At 40.9% G+C, this 26,769-nt stretch overlaps 1 protein-coding gene across 1 annotated transcript in view; it reads left to right on the forward strand.

The window, feature by feature from the left end:
* Nucleotides 1-275: 275 nt before the first annotated feature.
* Nucleotides 276-26,769, forward strand: part of GLP1R (glucagon like peptide 1 receptor) — an 84,431-nt gene continuing 57,937 nt past the window's right edge. The window contains exon 1 of the mRNA XM_061365985.1: nt 276-395. Within this exon, the coding sequence (XP_061221969.1) occupies nt 303-395 (93 nt within the window). The 5' untranslated portion in view covers nt 276-302. The remainder of the gene's footprint in view (nt 396-26,769) is intronic.

A 26,769-nucleotide genomic window follows, 5' to 3' on the forward strand; every position in this document is an offset into this window, starting at 1 on the left:
GAAGGCCACCACCGTGCCCAAGCTCAGACAAAGATTGAAATAAATAAAAATTAAAAAAAAATAAAATTGGAAAGATGGGGACACCATCTCAAAGGCGTTTTCTTGGGTTTATTCATGGGTTTTCTTTCCCTCCGCGCTACTGCACCTGGTGAAGCGCAAACACGCCGGGCGGCGCGGAGCCGCACCGCACCTGGGCCGGGCCCGGCCCGTCCCCGCCTACGCCGCCGCTACAAAAGCGGCGGCTGGCGCGCTACTGATTGTTTCTGCGAAGCCCGAGCCGGAGCCGGGTTGGGGCCCCGCGCATGGGGGCCGCCCCGGACATGTCCGTCTCCCCTCCTCTTGGCTTCGCTCTCCTGCTGCTGGCGGCCGCGGGAAGGTCCCTCCCCGTCAGACGGGTGAGTGTCACCGTCGTCCGCCTGACTTACGCTGTCAGCTGCCCTGGCCTGGCGGGTTTTCTCTTTCTCTGTTCCTGCCACTGGCGCCCCGAGGTTGCTCCGCGCCCCCCCGTCAGTGCTAGGGCGGTGGGAGCTGCTGTCCGCGCGGAGCGGGGATGCGGCTGCGGGAGAAGCTGCCCGTGGTGTCCGGGGGCGCCTAGGGGCGGAGTTAACAATTAAATCCGTTACTTTTTGGGTGCCCGCGCCAGCACTCGCAGCCGCGGGAGCGGCCGTCGCGGCGGCGGAGTTGGTGCGCGGGGACTTTCTCCAGCAGGGGCCCGGGACGGCTTCAGCGCCCCCGTGGAGGGTTTTGGGAATGAGTTTGGCCTTGAGGCGGCCGGGAAGGAGAAGAGGGAGAAGCGGAGAATGGGCTGATACGGGGACATGGCACGCGGGGGACGCTTCCTCACACCCGCAAGGAGATAACACGGGACAGACGGGGTGCCGTGGGGAAGTCGGAGCAGGGTCGCGGCGGTGGGCTGTGATTGTGAATGGAAGCGAGCCTGGAGGGGACACGGCAGGCACGGAGCGGGAGAGAACGAACAATCAAACCAACCCTTCTGCTGACACCGAGGCGGGGGGGTGAGGGCGGAGATGTGCTGGCTCGGCTGGGCTGGGCTGAACGCTGCTTCTCGGCGCGCCGGGCGAGTTACGGTGCCGCTGCCTCTGGCCGCGCCCGGGTGAGGCAGCTTCGGCCGCCTGGTTTTACTGTTCCGTGGGACCCGGCGGGTGCGCTGGAGCATGGAGCAGCAGGCGCAGGAGGAGGCGGCGGCACAGGCGGGGCCGGGGAAGGGGGGGGAAGAGAAGTATAGTTAGTTATGAAGAGCAGCAAGAGGTGGTGTGAGTGAGGGAAAGGGTCGTGGATAAAGAAGGCTAACAGCGGTTCGGGGGTATTTAGGGGCAATCGAGATGGGTGGGTGTACAGCACTGGAGGTAGCAGGATGAGTGCTGCTACTGAAGGGATAAGCAAAGACAGGCTCAAAGCTGGTCTTGTGCAGAGGTGAAGGAAGGGACAATGAAGCTGATGATGGACCAAGTTTGCTGTCTGTACAGTTTCTTTTCAGTTGCGAAGTTTTTAAGCTACTGCTTTATACAGAATAGCACTAGGGTGGTCTATTTAGTTCCCATCTAGGTCTGTAGCACTGTGTTAGATACTGGCTTCTGGGCCTTTTTGATGGTTTTGTTTTCTTTGCTATGGACATTAAGCCCTTAAAAGTGCAACAAGTGCAAGTTTTATCAGGGGAAATTCCAGTCAGGAAACTCTCTTCATGTGAAGATGATCAAACACTAAAATGGGGGCACAGAGAGGCTGGAGAGTCTCTCTCTATGGAGGTGTTTGTTATCTGACAGGGTAAGGCATTGAGCAGGTTGAGCTTGTACCACTGAGCAAACTAATGATAGAGCTCACAGAGGATCATTCTCAGCGAAGGGGTCTCCTTTAACTGGATGCATAACTGCGTGGAGGACGGAAGAAGAAAAAAGGTTCTGTGGTCATCCTTTGGCTTCAGTCTTGCAATAAAATGTGTGCTTTTATAGCTCTTCTGACACTAGAGGGTCATATCTGACGACTTGTGCTTGTTATATGCTGAGAAAATGTATAAAATGCTCAGTTGTAAGTATACAAAAACATGGGACTTCTGTTAGTCTTTTCTTAGGTTCACTTCGAAATACCATTAAAGGTGATATTTAAACCTGAAAATAGTGTTGCTTAGGAAGGAGTGGGTAGTGAAATCGAGGTAATAGCAATTGGCTGTGAGGTTTTCTGGCCAAGACAGAGAGGAAGGCAGAATGATCTGATACAGAGTTGGGGGAGGAAGTATTTTAGTGGTGCTATAACTACTGTACTATTTTGTCCTTCCCTTTCTCTCCCTCCTATCCCCAGTCCCTCAAACAAGTAAGAAATGGGAGAGAAGGGAAAGCCGAGAATGTACATAGAAGGAAGAAAAAGAAAAGCCCAGGATTTTTATTTGGGGTGGTGCTGCTTCTTACTTGCCATCATCTTAAACGCAGCATCACTGGAAATTGCTTTGTAAGTGTCTAGATCTTCCTTGCTGCACTGATAGTAGTAAAATGACCAAGAGCTGGTCATGGCTCTAGGTCACATGGCTGCACTGCAGAGCCATATTACTCATGACAAGCCTTGTCCTTTCCCTGCTTGGTCTTTAGCAGCAATGTCCTGCTGCTCACAGAGCTGGCATGCAGCTGGCTGCTGATTCCCTGCCATCTGATTCTCTCCTGGATTTGTATTTCTACTAATAGTTATGCTCAAAGGTTTGATAACATAATCTTGAAGAAAGTAATTTAAATATCAGTGAAGAGCAGAGAGGAGCTGTGCCATAGTTCTTGGTAGGGGGCTCTGTTTTCAAGCTATCCTGGTGCTTTTGTTCCACAGGTGACAGTGTGAATAATACTGGTGAAAGTACAAACAGCTGAATTCAGTTGTAAGGTGTTAGATATTTTGCTTTCCTCAGCTTTTATTTTTTAATTGCTGTTGTATAGGGAAAAATACTTGCATTAATATCAACATGAATTAGACCATATGGTATTTCAGGATGTGAATGTTATTGATGCTCTTGATTACTATCGTGTTATTTGGGCTTATTTAGATGCAGTTGCTAGTCTCTTCTACAAACCAACAGCATGACTTCTTAGGTTGGATGTTGTAGGGGGATATATAGTTACTGCTATTTGCTCATCCTTTTGAAGCTGCTTCTAGTTGCGCAGCATCTGTTGCTTTACCCATGGGTATCCTGGATTGGGTATTTGTCTCTGAGAGTGCTAGCTTTGAATCCTGGTAGGCTATAATAAAAGATGCAATGTGAAGTGGTGGTCTCATTTGTTTGCTGTGCTCTGCCCTTGACAGCAAGCACAGAGGTCCCTGTGTGGTTCACAGCATGGGCTTGTGGGACCATGCCTGTTTTGACTTCATGTATTCTGTTGTGTACCCTAACACTGAGAGATCTGAGGTAAAGCTCTCGTTTCCACTGTGCTGTGCATTTGTGTTCTTTAGGAGTCATTAAAGTGGGAAAATGGCTACAGAGTGTGGCTGGAAAGCAAATAGAAAAGTAGTCTGCAAACATAGTGACTCCATGCAAGGGTGGGGGCTTGGACTGCATTGTGATTAGCTGGGTCTTCCCCTGTGCAAAAATCCTTCCATACTTGGGTTGGCTGCAAGTTCCAAGTTACTCTTTTTGTTTCTCTGTTTTCTGCTCCCCAAAGCTTGCACAGAGCTGGTTTTCTTACCGTCTGCACTCTGAAAATCAAAATGTGCCAGACCAGTCTCAGCAGCACATACTAGCAATGGTATAGAAAGCAGGAGGGGAAAGGGTGAACAGAGAAGGTCTGACACCGTGCCACCTTGCTGTAACTATTACAAAAGGATACTTGACTGGCTTCTAGGTGTTGAACTTCTTTACCAGGAATGTGGCCAGGTTCTTAAAAACTCAGTATTTGTAGACTGCTTACATTCATGACTATATTAGTATGGTGTAAAACTTTGAGTTACTTAATAGCACAGTCATCTAAATTAATGCAGATTAAACTAGTGACCCAAATTACTAAGACCTTTATGCATTAAAAAATAATGGGGGTGGGGGAGAGGAGGGGTTGTTGTTTTCCTTTCCTTTTTTTCTAGGAAGCAGCTTTAATTTTCTGGAAACTTTATAAAGCTAATGACAGTGCCTGTGTTACAAAGCCAGATGGCCTAACACAGCAAATCTGATTATACAAGCTAAAAAGAAGATACTTGTTATAAATACCAAACTTAACTGGAGGGAATAAAAACATTTGAGGCTTAAGGAGTCTAAGGATATCACATCTCCAAGGGCGAGAAAAAAGGACTGTAGCTCACACAGTGAAACAATGATTTGGCCCTTGGCATTGTTTTAAAGCCCTGATGTGTGGTCTGGGCAAGTTTAAGTCAGTGAAACATGACAAATCTTTCCCCCTATTTCTAGTGCAGTTACTGCCCTCCCCTACCTCCCTCCCTCCCCCCGGCAGCAGCCTGAAAGAGTTTGTGCAAAAGTAGTTGAGATGAAGTGTTGGCAGATACAAGTCGGCACAGAAGGACGTGTTTCATGGCTGTACCAGCAGTGAAGCATATGTAGCTCTCTTCTGTGAGAAGAAAAGCTTGTATTCTCAAACTGATGGAAGTGACAGAGCTTTGCAAAGCTAAGACCACATCCTCCAAAAGTTGTAGCTCTACAGCAGTTCAGTGACAGTGGGCGTGAGAGATGAAGCATAAACAGTCCTGTTGGCTGTCAAACAGTTTTTTGAAGGGATTGTATCATATCCCATTTCTGTTAGCCTGTCAGACTAAACTGAGCTTTAGTTTGCTGGGTTCATTGATCGCCAGTTACTTGAGAGGAAAAACCAGAAGGAGCTGTTATTGCTGAAATCACAGGGCCTTTGAAAGGTTATAAATTGTGGAAGTCTGTAGCAAAACTGATTGCTTCCTCTGCAGTGCTGTAGGTGAATTGAAAGCTATTATCTTTGTGTTTGGCTTCTTTCACTAAAAGCTCTTGCATTTCTTTCTCTGCAGTAAACCACTGTGTGTACTGCCACCAAGGCTGTCTGCTCAAGTTTCCTTGGTGCAGTACATCAGTTCTATTAGTCTGTGTCTTGACAAAAGTCAATTTATACAATAGCAGACACGTCTTTGCTAAGGAAAGAAGTTTTCTGCTCCATAGATAAGAGGCCTTCTATTTAAGCCCTACAATACCGTTTTCTTGTGAGGTGGAATTAAAACATCAGGCAGGAACTCCTTTAATTAAATCAATTCTCCCTAATCTGGCTACCTGAGAAAAGAGTTTAATGTTGGCATCCGGTACTTCCCATCAGAAGAGGGATGGGGTAAACAGTATGTAAGGGTCTCTAGCTTGCCAAATGGAAGGTAGCCCCTTCAAATGTCATATTTTTATGCAAAATACAGCAAATTTGAGCTTATGATAGGTGAATGTAGGTTTGCTGCTGGTGGCTGAATACTGTTATTTGCCTTGTTTTGTTCAGTTTTGGAAACTGATGTTTATTAATTTGTAACTACACTGCCCTATGATCTGTTGCATTCCAGTGGTCTTTTAGCATGAACATGGAGGAGCTCATGAAGTGTGTGTCAGTCCTTACAGGTAGGAGGAGAATCTCCCCACAAGGTTGCATAGTCATCATCATTGTGGGTTGTAAGCATAAGCATGGAAAGTCCACCTCTTCTACTGAAGGAAAGCAGATTACTCTTACTGGTGTAAATACAGATCCATGCAAACGAAAACTCCCTACAGTTTTCTTAGGACTTCAGTAAGCCTTACAGACAGCATTCCTGGAATAGTGTGGCAGATCTTTGTGGAGAATGGGAGTAGATTTCCACCAGTTATTTTTCCCTTACTCCTTATGGCATTTCTTCTTACAGAAGCAAACAGCCACTGCCCCTCTGATGTATGTGAATGAATTGGTACAGCTTACCAAGTGCAGACACGATAGCGTAAGAATCTTTTTCCCAAAAGCTTGCATGAAAACCGTGTGAGCAAGCACCCTGCCGTAGGTTCAAGTGTTACTTCTGAATAGGCTCATAAATACTGCATATAAGTATTCTTAATAGGCTCACAAATACTGTATATAATAGACACAGGCTTAATTTAATTGAATGAACAATTGAAAAATGGTAACAGGGTAGAGGAAACTGTAGTTTACACATGTGGAAAAGAATAGTTCCTTTATCTGGACATTTTACTGGCTACATCTTATTGCTGTTTCACTATAATTGATTGTTAATGGATGGCTGTCTTGGTGCAGTCTGGTATTGACTGCTATTTTTCTTGCAATTGACTGCATTTCATTTTTAATTCACTCTCTTGCCATCTTTTTCCTAAGTTGTTTTATCCTTTCTCAGTTACCTTATTTTTCTGTCTTGTGCTCTTCTGTCCATTGATCTCACCCACATTGTCCTATTGTGTTCTTGCCTTGTCTCTCATATGTGTGCCCTGCTACTCTCCCAGTGCTTTCAGGACAATATTTTAATCTTGCATTCTTGTCTTGGTGTGTAGTTTCAGCTGTTGTTTGCTGCTGCCCTTTTCCTTGCTCTGTTGCTACTTCTGTGTGCTCTCTCTGCCACACTATGGGAGAAGTCTGGGAAAATAATCCCACTTTCTGGTTGTGCCTTGGAAGCAGCTAAAGATTCAAGATCTGCGTGGAAGAACCTTTGGCTAATGGTAAGCAATGAACTCCTTAAGCATGACTGACTGAGAAGCTTGTGGCTCTTTTGGTGTCCTGCTTTCTTCACTATCTCCTTTTTCCTTAAAGGACGAGTGTGCTGTCTAGATTTTATTATACTTGGGGCATATTTTCCGTTCATCCACTTGTGCATCTTAACCATTGTTCAGACTGATTTTCCCCTGGTCCTTTATGAAACTGCACTGCTTTTCTGACTAGGACATTTTGGCAACCTCTCTGACACCTGCAGTTCTGGTGCTGCTCTGCACATCAGTCTGAAGACCGAGCCACACTGAAGGGCAAACAAACACACTTCTGTGACCAGCCTGAGGCCAAGCTGAAAGGCAAACAGTGCTCTTGTGTATATATTTTCTCTAAATGGGAAGAATGGTGGCCACCAAGACTTTTGCATTGAGTACATGTCTGGCAATACATAAGCTTGGCAGAAACTTATGGAACAGTCCTCCTACACTACAGCACATTTTTTGTGGCAGTATGAGTAACTTAGACTGTGACTTGCTCTTGCACATGGGCAAACCAAGTGTAGGCAAGAAGCTCAGGTACCCAGAATATCTGCCTCTTGAGTGCTGTGCCCTGTTCATAGCTGTATTTCTCTGGTGCTTTGAAAGGTGGTTCAGCTACTTTTGAGCATGCCTTATGTGTTAAAGCAAGTTTAGGAATGGCAGCTGATGTCATAACCAAGCTTTACCATGCTGTCTACTGAGCTCTGATAATCAAAGAAGATGTGCAAAACTCCTTCAAAAGGGTTGTATAGATTGCACCTTTTAAAATCAAACATGATATATCTCAGCTAATGTAGCATTGATCTTTCTTTTCGTCTGAATTTTGTTAGCAACAAACTTCTGTGTGTTTCTTTGCTACAGGAAACAACTGTCTTATTCTTCTATTTGCTAATAATCCTACTCTCTTTCTGCTCTATAGATACATGCATTTCTCATGGTATTGACCAGCATCTGGATGCTATATTAATCCTTATGTATTGTTTTATTCTCAAAACTGATTTTTTTTTCTTCTCAAAGTATATTCCAGTTGTTTCATTGTAGCTCAACTCTGCAGCTAAGTTTCAATGTACAGAATGTTTTTAATGTGACACATTATGAGTAAAATTTTACATTTGCTAGTCTCTTCCACTAGTTCAGTGTTTCTCGGCATCTGAAAAACACTCGCGTTAAATAACTGGACTGCATGACAATCTAGGGTTTCACTTGTGAGAATAAAGGAAAGGCAAGTAGATGACTTCTCAATTGCAAGTGTGGTCAGTCCTCTAAAAATCTTTTAGAGCAAATAAATCGGAGGATTACCATGTTACCTTGATGGGGTACAGAACCTGCCCCCACCTTCAAAACCACAAAGCCAATAAACATACCCTAAACTAGAACTTAAATTCTGTGTCTGTGCTCAATTAGATTGGGAGACTGGTTTCAAGTTAGTTGCTAGGTTTGAGGCCACATATGTACAAAGCATATGAAAAAGTATTTGATATGCATGTTAGCACAAGCCATGGTGAATATACCCAAGATTGTATTCTGTGCTGTGGTTCATTTCTAAAGCCCTGCCTTTGGGGAGGGGTTGTAGACATTAAAGTAGCTTTCTCAAGACTTTTGTCTTGCATCCTTTTTCAAAATGTATCTTTTTCTTAGCTTTTTGTCAAGTGGAAGATAAATCCTGGGGAAAGTGTGCCATATATGCTATCAGCAGCTGAACAGGTTTTTTTTTTGCTTCCTCCTGTAAAGGAGACTAAATCAGAGTTATTGTGGGTACTCAAATGGCAGAAGCCTTGGTCCCTGTGGCCAGAGTTTCTGGTCTGGTTTTCTGCTTCTGCAGGCACCTGCTAGAAATTCTGAAGTATGGTCTTAATGCAATTACTAAATTGTGGTGTGAAGAAGTAGTAATCATTGCCTTTCCAACCTTCTGGGAGAGATTGACATGCCTGATATCTTTGTGCCTCTATCATAAGATTAATTTTCTGATATGCACAGACTCCTGGCAATGCAGTAGCCTTTTCATAAATTTTCTTCAAGATGGAAATTGATAATTCAATTTGCTCCTCTGTATATGTAGAGTGCTGTGCCAAAGCTACTGAATAGTTGCTGTAAGACATTTTGACATACTGAAAGGGTTGTATGTACAGAAGTGTTGACAAGCACCAGGTGTCTTACTTCATGTCTAACTGGAGGGGGAAAAATGGTAAGCTTTTAAAAGATTTGGTTTGAATTTTTGAGAATGCTCTCCTGAAGTTACTTCTTAACGAAATTAATTGATATACTCATCCTGATTTGATCTTTGTGTTGTTTGGACTCAGTGTTAAAGTGAGCCCCTTTGGAGTTGGAATAGGGTAGCAGGGCAAGGTGCTAGTCTGGCTTGGGAAGTCCAGAACCTTGTTACATTTATGGCTGGCTGTGACTCCTTTACTGACTGATCATTATGTTGGGGAGTTTTGTACACAGAAATCCAAATTCCGTGCCTTCTGGACAGGGTGAGAATTTGGGCAAGAGGTTTCAGTAGGTGGAAGTGAGTAGGGAGCACAGCCTGAAGGGAATACCAACACCTGGAAAGTGTTACTAGGGGTGCTACTGCTGCTGTGGAAAGAGCCAGACTTGGGGGGTGGGGAGCGGCGGACCCCTACACTGCCATGTAAGTCACCCTTAAAAATTGTTATGGGTATTGATACAGTGTTGCATGGGTTACAAATGAGAAAGCCCTGTAACATTTGATCAATGATATTCAATTAGGTCAATCCCTATCTTCCTCCTGCAGTCCCATTCCTTCCAAATAAAAATTTTCTGTGGTACAACACTGGTTATACAGAACAAATGAAACTTTTAGGTTTTATTCCTTAAGATGGGAAAAATTAAAGGTGTAGTATTTTATCTGAGTTACTTGAAATAGCTATTGGTCTTTGCTGTTGTCAGATGCTGTGGAGTCCTCTAATGTATTGCCCTTTTCAGTACTGTTTCTTAATGAAGACAAATTCATCAAGTGCTGTTTGAAATGCATCACTCTAAGAATAACAAAAAGATCCCATTCCTTTTAAACCCAGTGACTCTGCTAGCAGAGTATGCTCTGGAAAACAAGAGAGACAGGAAGCTGTTATATATTGTTTACAGTGACACTGTGTAGTTATAAATTGTATGTCAAATAAATTAAGGTGTATTTGTAGTAGACTGTTTTCAAAAAGCCCCAAATCTTTAATATGTATGACTTCTCAAAATGAAATATGAAGCATCACAGATGTGGTATGGAAGACATTCAGATATAAAGGTGATCAGAAACATCCTGTTCAAACAATATTTCAGAAAACGAAGTTCCAATACATTTAGCATTTATAGATATGCTTTAAGTCTAGGGCTTGGCGCTTCTTGTTATTAGTTGAATTTAGCTAAAGGTTGACACAGGAAACTTGAAACAAACAAACAAACAAAAAAAACAACCCTGCATCCAGTCTCATTCAGATTAGCTCCCTATGGACTTCCAAGGGACAGCTATTGTTAGTTAAAAGATGAACTTGCAATAGGAGACATCTGTAGAATAATTCACTATGTTCTTAATTAGTTTATTGCTCTTTGTCTTAATAAGACACCTGATGGTAATGAAAATGGCTACTAAAGCTTTTTAGAATAAAACTATCACTAATGAGATAGAAGGATAAAAGAATGTTTCAACTCTTAATGGCCTTGCAATAATAGAGGAGGTTGTAAATGGCAGGAAACAAAGCTGGAGTTTGAAACTGCATTTGTTGTTTTCTTGGTTGTTTTTATGTCTAAGCTGCATTGGTGTCTCAGGGCTGGGATAACAGAGTGGCTGAAGTTGGAAGGAACCTCTGGAGGTCATCTGGTCTAACCTCTCTGCTCAAGAAGGGCCAGTTGGCCCTGTAATGGGAAAAAAAAAAAAATTAGGTGTGTGGCAAGATAGCATCTGTGCTGATGGGTCATTGAGTAGCCAAGGAGCTCTCTTTTCTAATGTGTTTTTCCACTTCTTTGCTACTTATGGCAAATGAGTGTTGGGACATCCTCAAATGGTTCTAGGAAAGTTTCATTTTGTTCTCCACTCCTACCTTCTTTTGCACTCTGCCACTGGTCATCCTTCTTAATTAGCTAGGAGCTGAGTTTACATGTGGTATTTCAACATTCAAAACTTTTTTCAGGTAGATGTTTAATACATTCCCATACAACAGACTTACAATCACCTGATTGGGCTCTACGTGATTGCACCAGCAATGAAACTTTATAGTTAGAGAAATGGGCAGATGATTACATGGGTTAATCTCATCCCTATATAGTAATTCTAGAGGAAGCTGTTACTGTTGTAGACTGAGAATCCTTGAGTCAGTTTAGCTTTCATTGCTTCTGCTTTGTTTTGTGAAAGGGTGTCATAAGCTTCCAAATGCAAACAGCAGTCGCTTGTTTCAACCTATATGGTGATCTTTCAGGATGCTCTTTCTTTTCCCAGAAAGAAGAGAATAGAGTTTTGTGGGTTTCTGTGTGTTTGTGTTGCTGGTTGTTTGGTGGTTTGGTTTGCTGGGGTTTTTTTTGTGTTTTTTTTTTTTTTTTTTCAGGGGGGGAGGGGTGTGCTGTATTGTGCGGAAGCTTTCAAAACCTGTTCAGGATAAAATGTTTCTTGTTTTCAACAGAAAACTGAAATTTCTGTGTGGGGATGGGTGGGAAGTACGTGCTTTCAGCTACAAAAAGTAGTTGTGATTCTCTTTGGAGTGTAGGCTCTGACTTCTGCGCATGGGAAAGAGGAGAAAAAGATAGGTAACAAACTGTCTACGTTGTTGCCGTAGTAGTCATGGTTTGTCTGAGCGATAAAGGGAGATAGGCCATACAAGACAGTGGTTGTTGGTGGCAAGGAGTCTGGCCAGACTGAAGCTTGTGGCTCATTCACAAGCTGTTGTTCTTTATTAGAGTATTTTATTTTTTTTTATCTTGCATAGTACCTGCACTTGCAGGTAAAGTCTTTTTTCTAGGAATAAGGACTAACATAGTCAGCTGAAAAAAGAATCAGAGGTGGCTCAAGATTTCTATGGAATGTGTCCATACGGCCCCTCTGCAAGTCTGGTAGAATACCTTGTGGCTGATAGGTGATAAGAAATGTCTAGGTTTGGGCTTGGGGGTGTGTATGCTTTTTTTCCTTGACTGTCTTGCACAGAAAGATTTAGAGTCTCAAAACTTTAATATCTTGCTCTCTTTGTTTTAGAAAAATTGAGTAAGGTGATTAACATTACTTTAGGTATATATTTTAATTATTTAATAGCAAAATGGGTTACAGTGCTGTCTTGCATTTTGCATAGAAAATGGGAGCAGTTGTCACTCAGTATTAATATCAAGGTAGGATGATTGTCACACATGTATTTTGCTATAATCTGTGTAGAAGGATGACCCCTTCCAAATACCTGTTTTGGAGAAGGAGTGGTAGAGATGAGCTTACTTTTCTGTGTGTTTAATTTACCAAGTCTGAGTACTTCAATGCTAATATGATAGGTGCCTTGGAAATATCTGTAATAGCTACAGAAAGCATTTATTATTATTTTTTTTATTGAGTTGGGGTCGAAGGACTGTGTTTCTCTGAAAATGTTCTTGGTTCCTGTATAATTGGTTGTGGGGGGAGGAGGGGTTACAGCTGCCTGGTAGACCTCTTGGTAAGATTATTTGTAGTATTAAACAGTATACTTTTTAGAGCTAGGCACTTAACAAATTCAGCTGTCAGTCGGTGCTACACATACTACTTAGGCAGCTTAAAGGCTGTAATAGTGAGAGAACTAAGCTAATGTAAACATCATTTACAGTTCATGAGGTTAACTTTGCACTTGCTCAAGTTTTCAATAATTAGTTTCCTTCATGTCTGTCCCATGTATTGCCTCTTGCTTGTAGAATTCTCAGGTTCAGCAACATGGTCCAGGCTGTCTTTAATCTTTGCTGTTGTTCTGTCCCCTGTTGTCTTTGAGAATAACTGTATAGTCTTTCTTCAACAGAAAGACTTACAGTTCTCTTTAATCTTGGCTTTTCCATTCTGTCTGAGCTGTTTGGCATAATGCTTAAATAAAGCTCCAAAGAAAATTCATGCATTCAGGTAATTAATGAATATGCTGCATTTCAGAGACAGGGAGGAAGGTGAGCCTGTGTACTGGCTGATCAAGAGAAACTAAATTTGCAGTTAGTGTGCTAGAAAGAGCTTGCATAAAAATCCTGAATTCAAAATGATTTCACTTGTCCCTAAATTACATCTGACATGATGATGATCTTTATGTTGACGCTACTTTATAGTCTCAGGAGCATTTTAGTTTGTTTTTAATTTATAGCTGTTCTTATTCTTCCCTCTTTCCCCTGTTTTTGTCATGCTGAAAATATTTGGAGCAAAATCAAGCTCTGGAAATAAACAGATTTATTACACTGTTCAAAGTATCTGTATCCTGCTCAATGGACAGCTGGGATCAGCACGGAAGAAAAGTTTCTTGAGAGGCAGCGTGGACAGCAGACTGAGTTACTAGGAAATAACTGAAGACAATTTCACAACAAATTTGTGGAGAGCTTGGAACACTGTCAAGTATGGGATGACAGGCAGCTGACATGGCTGTTGTGAATCAGCTGCTTTGTGCTTACTTTGTAATGCTTTTATTTAATTTTATGATCCAAAGGGGAAAAAAACCCTATTTGAATAGTTGGGAATGGGATGTATCAGCCTACTTTGGTCTTCACTAAATCACTTTCCCTTCTTTTCCCCCTCATCTGTCTTTTCATCCACCCTGGCAGCTTCTCAAGTTATTGGCCATTTCTGGTCCAAGTAATCTGACAAGAGAAATGTTGTGTGGGTTACTGTCCTTTCCATTAAAAATTTTGGTAGAAACAAAGCAGACAAGCTGGCCAGTCTCCTGGGTGTTTGTGTGGTTGCTCAAAGCTGCTCAGTTAAGGATCTCCTCCAGGGAGCATGTCACTGCTCTGGCCAGAGTTGTCTTCCTGTCCCCCATAATGAGATACTACCTTTTTTGGTTGTGTTGTTTCTTTCCTTGAATTCCATGAAATGGATGCTTCTGAACAGCTCCAGTTAAGACTGAGGGTTTTAGGATTTGTTTTTGTTGTTGGGTTTCTTGTTTTGCTCCCTGCCCTTCCCCCCCCCCACTTGTTTATATAGTGATCAGCCTAGGAGTTCCTGTACTCAACCAGGGCCTTGCTAAGTTATAGTGATGAGCATTGGCATTTGTTTTGGTTTTCAAAAGCTAATAAACCCACCATTTCCCCCCCTTTGTGGTGTAGGTTGGTGGTTTTTTTTTGGTTTATGGTTTGTTGTTGTTTTGGGGTTTTTTTTGGTTGTTAGTTATTTGTTTTTGTTTATTTGTTGTGTTTTTTTTAAACATTATATAACAGTCTTCATTTTGGAAAGAGGAAGTAAAAAGGATGAAATTTTAATGAATTTGTGACTTGCTTATTTTAATAATTGGAAACTGTTGTGTACAAAAGATGTTAGGAGAGGTTTGCATGCACAAACTTATTCACATGATCTGAGTAAGTCTTGGTTGCCAAGAAGGAGAAGGCACCTTACAGTGACCTGAACAGAGGCTGTTCCTGCGGGTTGCTGGAGGAAAAGGTTTTTAACGTACCTCCATTTCTAGCTGATTTGGCAGTGGGCTCTAAGAATATAATCAAAGCTGACCTTTCTTTCGTTTTGACTTAGTACTTTTAATTCCACACGGGTAATAAGAATGTTTGGCTCATGAAATAAAATCTTAATTGCAGCATATTCTATGGTGTCTACGTACCAGATGTAAATCTTAAAGGTCTAGCAGACCTACTGACTTAGTCCTTCATAGGACTTCAAGTCTGTGATTTTATTAGTTAATTATGAGTAATAACTTATTTTATTTTGTGAGGTTTGTTTGTTATTTTTCTAAGGAAATACTGGTGAGTGCTTTCAACTTCCTGAGAGTTAGGTGTGACAGTAATAAGACATGAAGAGACAAGCTGTGGTAATGAGTTTCTTTTAGAAGGTGCTCTTCTAATAAATGCAAGAGCATCTCAGACAGCTTTGAAGATCTTAATCTTGGATTAAGATGTGCTGCATTTCCATAACATACTAAGTAAAAATGAATGTAAGTATCTTATATTTAAGAACGGAAGGCAAGATGGCTGGGAAATTTAGATAGAATCCAATAAAGTTAGAAAGGGAATGGAGACTACTAATGCTTCCATACTGTGAATTAACTTAGGGTCTTGTGCTTTTGAGTCATCTTCCTAGACTCTACATACATTCAGTGCGAGGGAGAGGAAACCAACTGCAAGAAATGAAAAAGGCAAGGGAGATGTAATGCTGTACTCTCAGGATGCTTTGGAAGGGTGTAAGAGGGGTGTGTATATGCATACGTGTGGATGGTGTGATGTTTCAGCAGAACTTTCACATACAGTGACTAATTTACCTAATTTAAACTTAAGTGTTTCAGTAAACTTTCTATTCCTGAAAGTCTGTGCTGCTAAAGCAGATAGATATCCAAGGTGGAAGACAGACTGTTGTCTCTAGTATGTCAATGAGATACTTTGTTAGCTGTGAGGGGCAGATTTAATATTTGGGTGAGGTAGTCAGGTATAAAAGCTTTTGCCAGTCTCTAGAAGCAGATGTGATTTGCAGCCTTGATACCACAGCACTTCCATCTACAGATTTTGATTTGTTTACCCAATCTATTCCTTCTGCTAGTTTGAAAAGTAGAAAGAAATGTAAGCTACCATCGGCAGCTGCAAAGCTGAAAGACTATTCTATAATTATAGAATACACTATAATAACAACTTTCTAATATGTTTAACTAAAATACTTCTAACTTTAATGTTAAAAATGCTGATAGTGTCACTTGTACTTCTAGCTGTGTATTTGTCTTCTGTAATGACTTTCTTGGAAGTAACAGCTAAAGTAACTCCAGTAATGATGTAAAACAAAAAGGTAAGAAAAATGATGGCAACAAGTGCAAACCAGCAGTTTAAAAATGCTAATGAAAGTTAAAGTATCAGAAAAGGCTGGGGCTAAGGGACAACTAGCTCCTTTGTCCGAAATTGGTTAAGTCTTAACAGTAGTAAGTTGGGGAAGCCTGGCCTCTTCCTTAGGGCTCCAGAGCTGAGTTAGCATGGTACTGTATGGTAGCAATACTATGAAAAATTTAATTTGTGTTTGCTTTTGCTAGTACCTATTAGCTGTTTAATCTGGTACTCCTCCAGTAGTATTGTGAAAAGGTTGAAAAATGATCTAACATCACCAACCAACCAACCTGTTATCTAGGGAAAATTGAAGTGGGTGTATTTTAATTGCATCAGTCCCATTTTATTAATTACAACTATTGTGAATATACTTCATGTTTTACAAGGTAATTCCTTTTAAGCAAACTTATTTGTATGGTTAATTCAACTTAAACCAGAAATAAGTGCAGAATTCAGCGAGGGTAATCAACCCCAGTAGCAGCTTTCCTAAGGGTCTAGTGGATTCTCTGTCACTTGGAGTCTTCAAGTCAAAATTAGATGTGTCTGAGTGGTATTTTCTGGTTAAGATGGCATGTGTGAGATGGATGTGGAAGTTAGTGTGTGGCTTTAGAAATAAATTGATTAGATTATCATCACTGATGCTTCTGGCCTCAGGGTCGTCATGGTTGCTGTGTACCATTCCTAGTGGCAAAAGGTGAAAAACTGTGAGTTGTCAAGTAACAAGCATAAATGAAAAGACCTTAAGGGCTACTTCTCCAATAGCTGAAGTCCTAAAGTGTTGGCTGCATTGTGAGTAATAAGTATTTGTCTCCTGGCTTAACATTTTTGTGCAGGTAGTGGGCTACATGGTGGATAATTAAGATTATACTTACACCTCATTGAGCTATGCTGCTCTTGCCTCTGCTTCACAGTACCTCTTATACTTTTTAAATATTTTGTGTGTTTAATTTTACCCTGGAGAGTTTGCTTGTCCAGCTTACAACGTCGTGATGGCATGAGTGCTTATGGTGGCATACGGAAGAGGGGAGCATGGCATGGGGGAGGAAATCACAGCCTTTCTCTGGGGAGCTACTTATTTTTTAACAGCAGTGCTGGTTTGTGCACTTCAAATGCCGCTAGTTATGCTGTAAGATGACTCTGTTCCAGAAGTGTGTCTTCAGGATGAACTGAGATATAAACCATAAAAATCTTTTGCAGAGCAAGTTAGTTCAGAGAGCAGACTTCCTCAGAAAGCATGTCAACTAAAGCCACTGCTATTTAAATTCCCAAGTTTTTCTCTTGTCTCTCTGAATCTATTCTGTTCCTACAAGTGCTGCTTGATTTAAGATTAATGTCAGATAGGAAGTATGTGGCTGTGAAACTACTAACATGGAACTAATGGAATGACTTTAATGCCTTTAAGTGACCTATACATTTTTGGCTTTATTACTGCATGGTCACTGCTTCCCTTAGTGCTTTGAAAATTGGAGTTGGATGAGGGGAAGCTAAGGTGTGCAACTTTAACCTTTGTCAAAATGAATATTTTTACTTGAATGGAGGGGGGAGCTCTTTCTTCTGTGTTTCCATTTGTTCAGGCTAGACAGCTTTCTTGAAGTTGCTTGAGTGTTTTTCTTTGCTTGGGTTATGAAGTTGTTTAACCCTGCTCTTGGGCCTTATCCAGTCTCTTGCTTTCTTAAAAAAAAAAGTGTGCTTGCTGCCTTAACAGCAGTCTTCTGTTGCTCACTTTTACCCTTTCTTTTGAAGGTCTCTCAAAGAAGGGTAGGAAGAAATGTTAAGTACACTCAGCTTTAATATTAATAAAATTGCAGTTCTCTTCTGGGGCTTAACCCACAAACCTCTTCAGCTCCATGTACCTCTGTGAGAGTATAGAAAGGGAAGAAGGACTTGGGGGAGACAGGCTGATTTCCATGGGGGGTTCTGGCTGTCTTTGAAACAGGCTGTTGCTACAGCAGTCCTGCAGGGCTGAAGTCTGTGATACCTGCTTGAGGTCAAGAAGTAAGATTCAGCCCTGTCTCTGGGCTAAATCTTAGGGTGGAAGGAAATCCACTGATTTCCTGCATGTGACAATGATGTTGTGAGACTCCACTTCATGAAGAATAAAGCTTCCTAGAAGTGGCATGAAGATGGGATAGGGATAAACTGAAAAGCTAGAGGTTACCTCTTGCATCAGAGTTCCCCTCTTGTGCTACTGTTGGGAGGCAAAAGTGTGGTAGCATGTGGGACAGCCTTGCTGAACAAATGCACAGACCCTTTGCTACTGATTCAGCTTGTGAAGTCAGTGCCAGGATCCCTGGGAGGAAGAGGGACTAACTATCTGAATATTATGTATGCAAAGTTAATGCAATGGAGGTAAGAGTGTAGAGGAATAGGGGGAACATGGTACTGAAATGGGCTGCAGGCTGCTTGCTCATTTCTTTCCTAATCAGAATACTTGCAGAGGGCATTGAGAAAATTGCTGGTTTGTTTGAGAGTCTAATGGTGTAGAATGCTTGATAAACTGGCCTGACATTAACTGTGGAAAGAAATGTTTGAGGATTGCTTTTTCGTTGGCTTGTTTTTTTTTTTTTTTTAATTCTTAAACTACAAAAGCATCTGAGCTCCGTGAAAGAGTGTACTAAAGCAAGATGTCAGGATTAAGCATACAGAAGGATTTTTAATTTTGTTACCTTATGTGTCATGTACACATATAGCTGTCATTGGTTCTCTGAAGTATATTGTTGTCCTGTCCTTGGAAAACAAGAAGACACAATTCTGAGCCTGTTTGTGTCTTGGTCACCCATTCACATGCTGTAGCACTTGGCATCTCTCATAATGTTTTCACTCTGCTGTGCTTCTGAAATGAGGAAACCATATGGTCTTTTTGAAACAGGCATTATGATAGACTAATTCAGATTTGAGAGAATGCCTGATCTGATTCCTGTAGCAATAGTGTGGTTCATAGTTGCTTGGCAGTCCTAGAGTAAGGAAGATCTGTTTCAACTTGACTTGTCTCTATTTCTATAGTCTGCTTCCCTAGCTGAGAGGGACTGCAGGAAAAGTGGGAAGAAGTCTATTCTGGATAAATTTGACAGGTATTTTTACTCATGTAAAGGGGAATGAGGGGAGAATGTTATTGATGTTCCAAATCATTTGAGTCAAAAGTGGCAACATAATATTGTTACAATGAAATACTGAACAGCTAAGAATTGTTTGGAATTCATTGATTCCAAAGCCTTCAGCCTGCTTACTCCTATAGAAATCTCTAAAAACATCAGTCCTGTATTAAAGAAGAAGCTAATGTCAGCTAATGTATTAAGAAAAGCTTCTGGGTTTAATGGCTTTCATTCACGTGTACTGCAACTAGATGAATTGTGTCCAATTGTAACTTTAAATAGTGTAGAAGATGGTGATTATTGTTGTCAAAGAATGGAAAACAGAAAATTTAGGTTTCGGTTTGAAGCTTTTTATTTTTGCCTTCAAGGAAGTTGAATTGGCCTCTGCAAATAAAAGCAAATGTAAAACTGTTAAAGAATGAAAGCAAATATTGTAGCACACTAGTATCTGCCATTGATTCTTGCTTGTAACATCGCTTCTGGAGAAAGATGACCCTATAGCCTTAGATACAAGACCTCACAAATACAGCGGGCTGTTGTCAAGTTACGATGATGCTTTAAGTTGCTTCTCTGCTTAGAGGCTTTCAGGAGCATAGCCATAAAGGGGAAAAAAATAAATGCAGCCTGTACAGGGAAGCTAAACTCTAAGTTCTGTTTTAAAAGAAGGTAGAAGGAAAATGGGAGGTGGGATGAAGGCAGGAATACAAGTCATCTGGCTCCCTCTGCCAGGGAACACAGCTCTGAGGATGCTGCTGCAGTGGAGTGCAGTACCAGACTTTATCTTCTGCCCCCTATTGATTTTGGTGTCCAGAGACTGCAAGATCTTGCCCCCAAAATTTGAATAAAATACCATGATCATCCCATATGAGTTTAAGTTTGGCATGTTGCTTTGATCCTTGTTTGTCAACTTGTGTTTTTGTTACTTCTGTGTTTTACATGATCAGAATTCAGTCCCTGGGTAGCATCTCAGTGTGCCTTTTTTATTTGTCTTATTACTCTTTTTTTGGTTTTGTTTCATTTCAGGTGGCTTGTCTTTTTTCTTTTTATTTTTTTTTTGTTTGGTTTGGATTTTTTTTTTTTTTCATTTTAATGTTTTTTCCATATTGGGCTAAGTTAAGACTCTAGCCTTTCTGCAACATTGCTCCTGTCTTGTTTTTGACAAATCGAGCCCTTGGAATATAACATGTGGCAGCTGTGTGGATTAAATGCTGAAGTATAAGGTTATATACAGGCTGTAAAACACCACACTGTATCTAACCATGTAAATGTGAACTCTACTATATACGATAGAATACTGCAAGGATATTATTGTGGAGGTTCTCTCCTGTCATTGTTTTATGTAAAGGTGTGCATCTGCTTTGTCTTTTAATTAGTATTTAGAAGGATAGCTGGTAATATTTGGAGGATGAGCTTCACTGCAGAACTTCTCTTGTATGCTGTATTCTAAAATGTGTCATAGCTGTTGATGCAAACACTAGCTATTTGCAAAAGGTGTTACATATAACTCCCTTTGCAGGGAAAGGGCAATATGGAAGGAAACAAAACAGTGGACCTTGAGCCACTGTGACAGTAAGCTGCTGAGGGAGTTAATTTGTACTAGTTAAAACCTAAATAAACTGCCCTCAACCAGAACCATAAAAGCTATACAGATTTGATTGCATTCTTCTCTAGCAATCTGAAAACAACACTAGATGCAGACCCCATGAAATTATATACTGGAATTTTTGGGTTTGTTTGGTGGTGGTTTTTAAATAGCTGTGTGGTGGTCTTTTTTTCTATCAAATCTTTTTTCTTTTTCTTTTTTTTTTTTACTGGAGAAATAAGTTTAAAAATAAAAGAACGGTAAATTCTTTGGAATTCTTGGAAATGCATTCAGTAAGAGAGAGATTTCTGAAGCTTAATGTGTGTGGTTTGATTGTTTTTTTTTTCTTGTTATTGAGCTTATTGTAGGGATTGTAGTGATGGGATGACAAACTGATCACCAGGTTTATGTGGCTATAGAACTCATGATCCTAGGGGGAAATAGCTAATTCTCCACACCTTGCCTTCTGATCCAGCACTATGGCTCTTGAAGAAGAATCAATTGAAAAGTTGTGGGGAGCTTAACTCCCTTGGGACACTTTGAAAGGTGAAAAGATTTGGAGTTCTTCTTGCCTAGTGAAAATACAGGTTATATACAACAAAGTGATGTTTGCTCAGTTCCTAAGGTTGTGAGGAAGATTACTTTTTTTTTTTTTTTGGGAATATTTTTTTGTGCTTCAAAACTCAAATGTTGAGATTCTCTGGCTCTGAGGACTGCAGACTTTTTCTGTTTTCCTGCTCGGACAGGTCTGAGACTGGACCATTACTGGCTGTTGCAGAGAAACCAGTCAGTTACAAGCTTAAAACAGATCCTTTCGCTGTCCATGTACTCTGTTGTAATGGTACAAGACTGTGGTGTCTCTCAGTGGTCTATTTTGGGACCAGTACTGTTAAATATTTTTATTAATGACATACACAGTAGTATTGAGTGTACCCTTGGTAAGTTTGCAGGTGACACCAAGCCAAATGGTGCAGTTGATTTGCTGGAAGGAAGGGGTGCCATCCACAGGGACTGTGACAGGCTTGAGAGCCTATGTGAACTTCATGACGTTCAACAAGGCTAAGTGCAAGGTTGCAAACCCAGAAAGCCAACCATATCCTGGGATGCATCAAAAGGAGATGGCCAGCAGGTCTAGGGAGGTTGACTTCCCCCCCCTTCTGCTCTCATGAGACCCCACCTGGAGCACTGTGTTCAGCTCTGGAGCCCCAACACAAGAAGGACACGGAGGACCATGGAAATGATCTTAGAGCTGGAGCACCTTTCCTATGAAGACAGGCTGAGAGAGGTGCTGGTGTCCAGCCTTATTGTGGCTCTTCAGTATTTAAAAGGTGGCTTATTCGAAAGATGGAGACTTTTTACCAGGGCTTGTAGTGTGATAAGAGAAGGGATAATGGTTTTAAACTAAAAGGGGGCAGAATTAGATAAAAAGAAGAAATTAGTATGTGGGTGGTGAGCCACTGGAACAGGTTGCCCAGGGAACTTGTGAGTGGCCTATCTGCAGAAATATTCAGGGTCATGCTGAGCAGGGCTTTGAGCATTTTCATATAGTAAAAGATGCCCCTGCCCATGGTAGGAGATACTAGATGACATTTAAGCTCCTTTCCAACCCAAACTGTTCTAAGATTCTGTTACTGAAATTTTTGTTATGAAAAGCTGGGTTCCTCTTCCAGTAGTATAGGCTGCATTATGTTTCTGAATCTGTTGGGGGTAGATCTGAAATGCTCTTCTAATCTTCAGCTTTGTAGCTTTTTCTTTTACAATGCTGCTCAGCTTTGCCTTTGTTCTTTCTATAGTGTTTCAAGTGTTACAGCTTTTGTATCTATCTAAAAATGCAATTTAAACTCTTTATTCTGCTCGTTGGCTTGCTGTGCTGTATAGTTGCATCAATAAATGATCTCTTCTAAAGAACACTTCACAAAGCATGTGTCTGTATTTGCAGTGCATGGTAAAATCTCTGTGTACAGGATCCTATGATAGTTTAATTTTCATGAGTGTTAGCACACTGTCTCCCACTAAAATTGCGGGATTGTGTTCTGCTCTCTAAGAGTTTGGGAGTTACAGTTGCTTTTGAATTTTGCCTTTCTTCTTCTGTCTCCCTGCATAGTTGCTCAGTAGTTTCTTCTGTCATGTTTGACCGGCTCATGTAGTACATCCTTGACAGCAACACTTACCAGAACAGATGGAAGACATTGAAAATAATGTTTTCTGGTAACAAGGGCTGTCAATCTCAATGTAAGCCTGCTTCAGCTGTAAGCATATGGGCTTATGGGTTCTATGGTGACTAAACAGGAAACCTTTTTCCAGTCTGGGAAAGCTCCTAGTGGGGCAGAAAAACTCTGTAGGGAACTGTTCTCTCACCGAAGACAGAAGCAATAGAATAACCCCTCAAACACTGATCCATTCCACATTTTCAGTCTATCCTACCTACAGGAGTTTGATTTTATTTATGTATGTCTCTAGGAGATGAGGCTTAATTTTGTAGCATGCTGAAATATTAGGCTGTAGTTTATTCCTTTGATTTGTGAGACTGCATCCTCTACAAGTTGATTTAGATGTTAAAAAATGTTTCTTTGCTATCTCTGCTGCTGAATGCCAAATACTTTGCTTTGATCTAGAAGATGATTGCGCCAAAAGATGCTACTCTCATTGAAATGCACCTGTCAAAATAAAAAATTCCAGGAATGGGAGAGGTGGTCAGTTTCAAAACACAAATGAATCATCCTGTGACAGACCTGGGGTGTTTGGTCCCCGGGGTGGAAACCCTTGTGGTCAGGGCTGAATTCTCCTGCCTGTTTAGACAGCTCATGTGTTTGGAACAATTTGTGAAACGGTAAATCAGCTGAACTTTGAGCCTGTGCCTGGTCAACACGAGTACAGAGAAGCAGGAATGTGCCTCAAGTCAGTTTTGTTTTTTCTTGTTTAAAATGTCTTGTTTGAGAGATTCATCAGAAGCATTCTGCATTTGAGAATCTGCATTTCTAAATATCGTTTAGGACATGTATATGCTCATCCTTTTTTTTCTTAATCTAGCAAAGACAGACCTTAAGAAGGAATAGGGGATAGTGCCCTGTGTTGTTATAGGCTGCTATGGGATCGAGCAGAGCCAACCCTTCCTTCTGAAGTTGTGCAGGTATGCAAGAGAAGAAAAAGGCAGGAATGGCAAGCAGGCCAGGATGAGGGATCATGTGGTGTAGTGGTTATTTTCAGCAGAGAGAGGGGAGTGTTAAGATTCAGCCTCTGATTTAAAACAAATTTAAGAATGACAAACAAGAAACAAAACAAAACCAAAAACTCCACAGATATATTTTTGTACATATTCTTGTCTTTCATAGGAGTCTTGTTTGTTCTTTCAGCCTATCCAAAGATCATCCTGAAATAATGTTTTGGAGCTGATCAAGCGGAGGATAAAATGGAATGGAGAGGTGAATCTTATGTGTCTTTGGAGGTTATTGAAAGCCCAGTGTTCTTGTTCAGGAGTAAAGGTGTGCTGTCAGTCTGAGCTGAGCAGCTCTGAAGAGACAGGCAGTGTCTCTTGTGTGCATTGATCAGATGTAAGTGCCTGCTGAGACCTTCCTGTTGCAACTTTAAGTTCAAAAACTTGATGTCATGAGTCTTGGAGTCTTAAAAGCATAACTGACTAGAGAGGGGCAGCCATGGTTAGACAGCTGTGAAAGCTTTCATTGAAGCCCTGGGATGTTTTGTGTTTTGTGAAAGTGTCAGTGGTAAGCTGCTGCAGCCGATGAGAGAACTTGGCTGTCAGATGTCACCAGGGCATTTCTCCCTGAATCTAGTAGCTCCTTTTGTTGGAGCTCATTTGATCTTTTTCACTAGCAGGGAGGATGCTAAAAGGTTTCATTTTCTGGCACTCTTGAAATACTGAACTTATTGGTTCATTAGTAACTAAGGAATAGAAGCGTTTACAGGAAAAGCTCCTAGAAACTGGCAATAGAATTTTCTCTGAAGTAAATAATGTCACAAGGCTAAGTTAAATGCCATGCTGAGCAACATAATAGAGAATGCAATAAATGCAAAAATCTGGGTAATGTCAGATGTCCTAAAGTATGATCTCTGTAAAAGCTATTGCTCAGGTATCTTTAATGATACTACTTTTGTACTATCTATAGTAGAGACAGCGCTGTAATTTTTGATGTACCTCCTCCTTTGATGTAGCTTCAGTACTTGAGAGTAACCAGGCTGGCAGAGATGTTGCCTATAATGTATTCAGATTAGTTTGTTATGCAATTTGAACTAAGTAGTTATGAAATCCAACTTAAATGTTATCTCTTTGGGGGAGCAAAGAGGGGGCATGAAAACAATAAAGCCTGCTCCCATAGTAAAGCACTTCCAGAATCTCTTGGATTTTGAGAAGTGTTGTACTTGAAGGACTGATTCTCAAGAGGATTGATTTGTCATAGAGTGAACAGTGGGCTGAAGGATTCTGTTAATACAAGGTTCAGTGTTGTGTGTTCTCTTTTAGTGTTGAGGTGTCATCTTACAAATTGGTGGTTGGAGCATCAGCATTTGCAGGACTTTTTTGTCAAATTTGTAGTAAGTGTTGAGAAATTGGATCTTGATTGATGGGCTTGGGGAGGTAGTAATAGCATCCTACCATTCATATGCTTTCATATTTACTTCAAGTTAGAAGTGGAGAAAATTGATGATGGATTGCAGGGGGAGGTGAGCTGCTAGCCCCAGTGCAGAGTTGTGCTGTGCTACAGCCTCTGGTTTTAAACTTGTGCTCCCAGAAGCTGTGTGAAGTGAAAGCATCTAGGGTAACAGTGTTGTGCTCTGCCCCATTTGGGCTGTGAACTGAGGACAAAACTGTTTCATAAATTCAAGCTCATGTCTGTGCTATAAATTGAATAAACCTGTTATTTGTCCAGTTTAAATCTACTGTTGGCTTTTATTGATGCAGAACTATAGCTTATGCTCTCATAAAAGATGGTTTTATAAGATTTGTATTATACAGCAAAGAATGGCCAGTCAGAATTAAAATAAAGCTAGTAATGTGCGATCTTCACCATCTTGGACTTGGTTGCCAAGCTGATCCTGAGCAGAGTAGCCCTGAAATAATGTATCACATTAGACCTTTTTAAAAGGCGGTAAAGTTTAAAAGTAACTTGCTTGTGCTTCTGTGATAAAATGTAATCTGAACTGGAGTCTCCCAAGGTAGGTATGTCCTCATTACTGTCCAAGGGAAGAACACCAAGGTCATACCAAAGTGTGGTTCAGTGCCAGGTTACCTCGCTTTTGTTTCTGAAGACAAAGATTAACATTTTGGAGGTCCCAGTAGTTGTAATGTTATCTGTGAGCCTTTAGCAGAAAGGTTGAAATCTTGCTTGTTGTCCTCAAATGTTAAAAGCATGAAAAAGCTGTGACATGTTCCATTTTAAAAGCGGCAGACAAAGACGTAAGAAATACAAATGTAAGGAAGAATTTCTCATTCTGTTGCACGTAAGACCTTTTATATAGTCGTGAGAGAAGGGGAAAGAAGATAACCTCAGGAGTCACTGGCTGCTCCTGAAACTGAGAATTCTCCCTTCTACTCTGTATGATGCCATTTCAGGCTGCAGGTTTATACTCTGTGTGCTCAGATTTCACTGTATTACAATAGTGGTTTTGTAGCAGTGATTGCCTTGGAACTCTGTGGATGCTGGTTTTGTTACAGTAAGAGTTTCAAGCATGTTGAAAAGTTACGAAAATGCTTTCTTTTACAGTGGGCTCTGTGAAGACAAATGATGACTACTGAAGGTGGCTTTGCTATAAAGGTGTTAAGAATCTGTAAGGAATCCTGTCTTCAGAGTGGTGAATGAGCTAGCTTATCACTAGAGATGAATTACACTTAATTATATACATACATTGAAAGACTCAGTCTCTGTGCTCTTGCCTGTCCTAATTTTTCTGCATCTGTTTTAGGCTGCACCATTACTCGATTCCTTAATGTCCTTCATCCATTCTTGCTTTGTGACTCCTCCACCTTAACCAGTCAGCCACATTTCCATTCTTCTCTCCTCCAATATCCTTTTGTGACATATTTTCACCACACTGATTTGCTGTTCTTTCTATACTGGGGGGGAAAAATGAAAAAAGACACAAACAAAATGCAAGGAGTAGTGCTTTTAGCAACAGAAATATAATCCTGAGTTTAATAAAGCTATTTGAACTTTTGGAATTTGCTCCAAATTTTGGGTACTAATCCAGGAACTTTGTCCTTGTATATGTGTGTTTTAGTGCTTAGATGTTGTAAAAAGGATTCAATCACTTTACAAGAAATTATAGTATCTCTTATTTGAGTAACTACTCACATAGTATATCTGTGGCACTGTATAACTTGTGGTTCTAGTTCATGTGGGCCAGAATTTTCAGGAGGTGGGCATTAGAATTAAAATCAAATTTAAGTCAATTTGCCTGATAACAGAACACTGTATTTGGCTGAACCAAAGTAAACTGTTGCATAGAGAGAACAAATTATGTAGTCTTGGAAT

Source organism: Neopsephotus bourkii, unplaced genomic scaffold (genome assembly GCF_033783945.1).
Source record: "Neopsephotus bourkii isolate Nb327-2 ecotype Australia unplaced genomic scaffold, CSIRO-AGI_Nbou_v1 NB_1292, whole genome shotgun sequence".
In the NCBI taxonomy this organism is placed as follows: Eukaryota; Metazoa; Chordata; class Aves; order Psittaciformes; family Psittacidae; genus Neopsephotus; species Neopsephotus bourkii.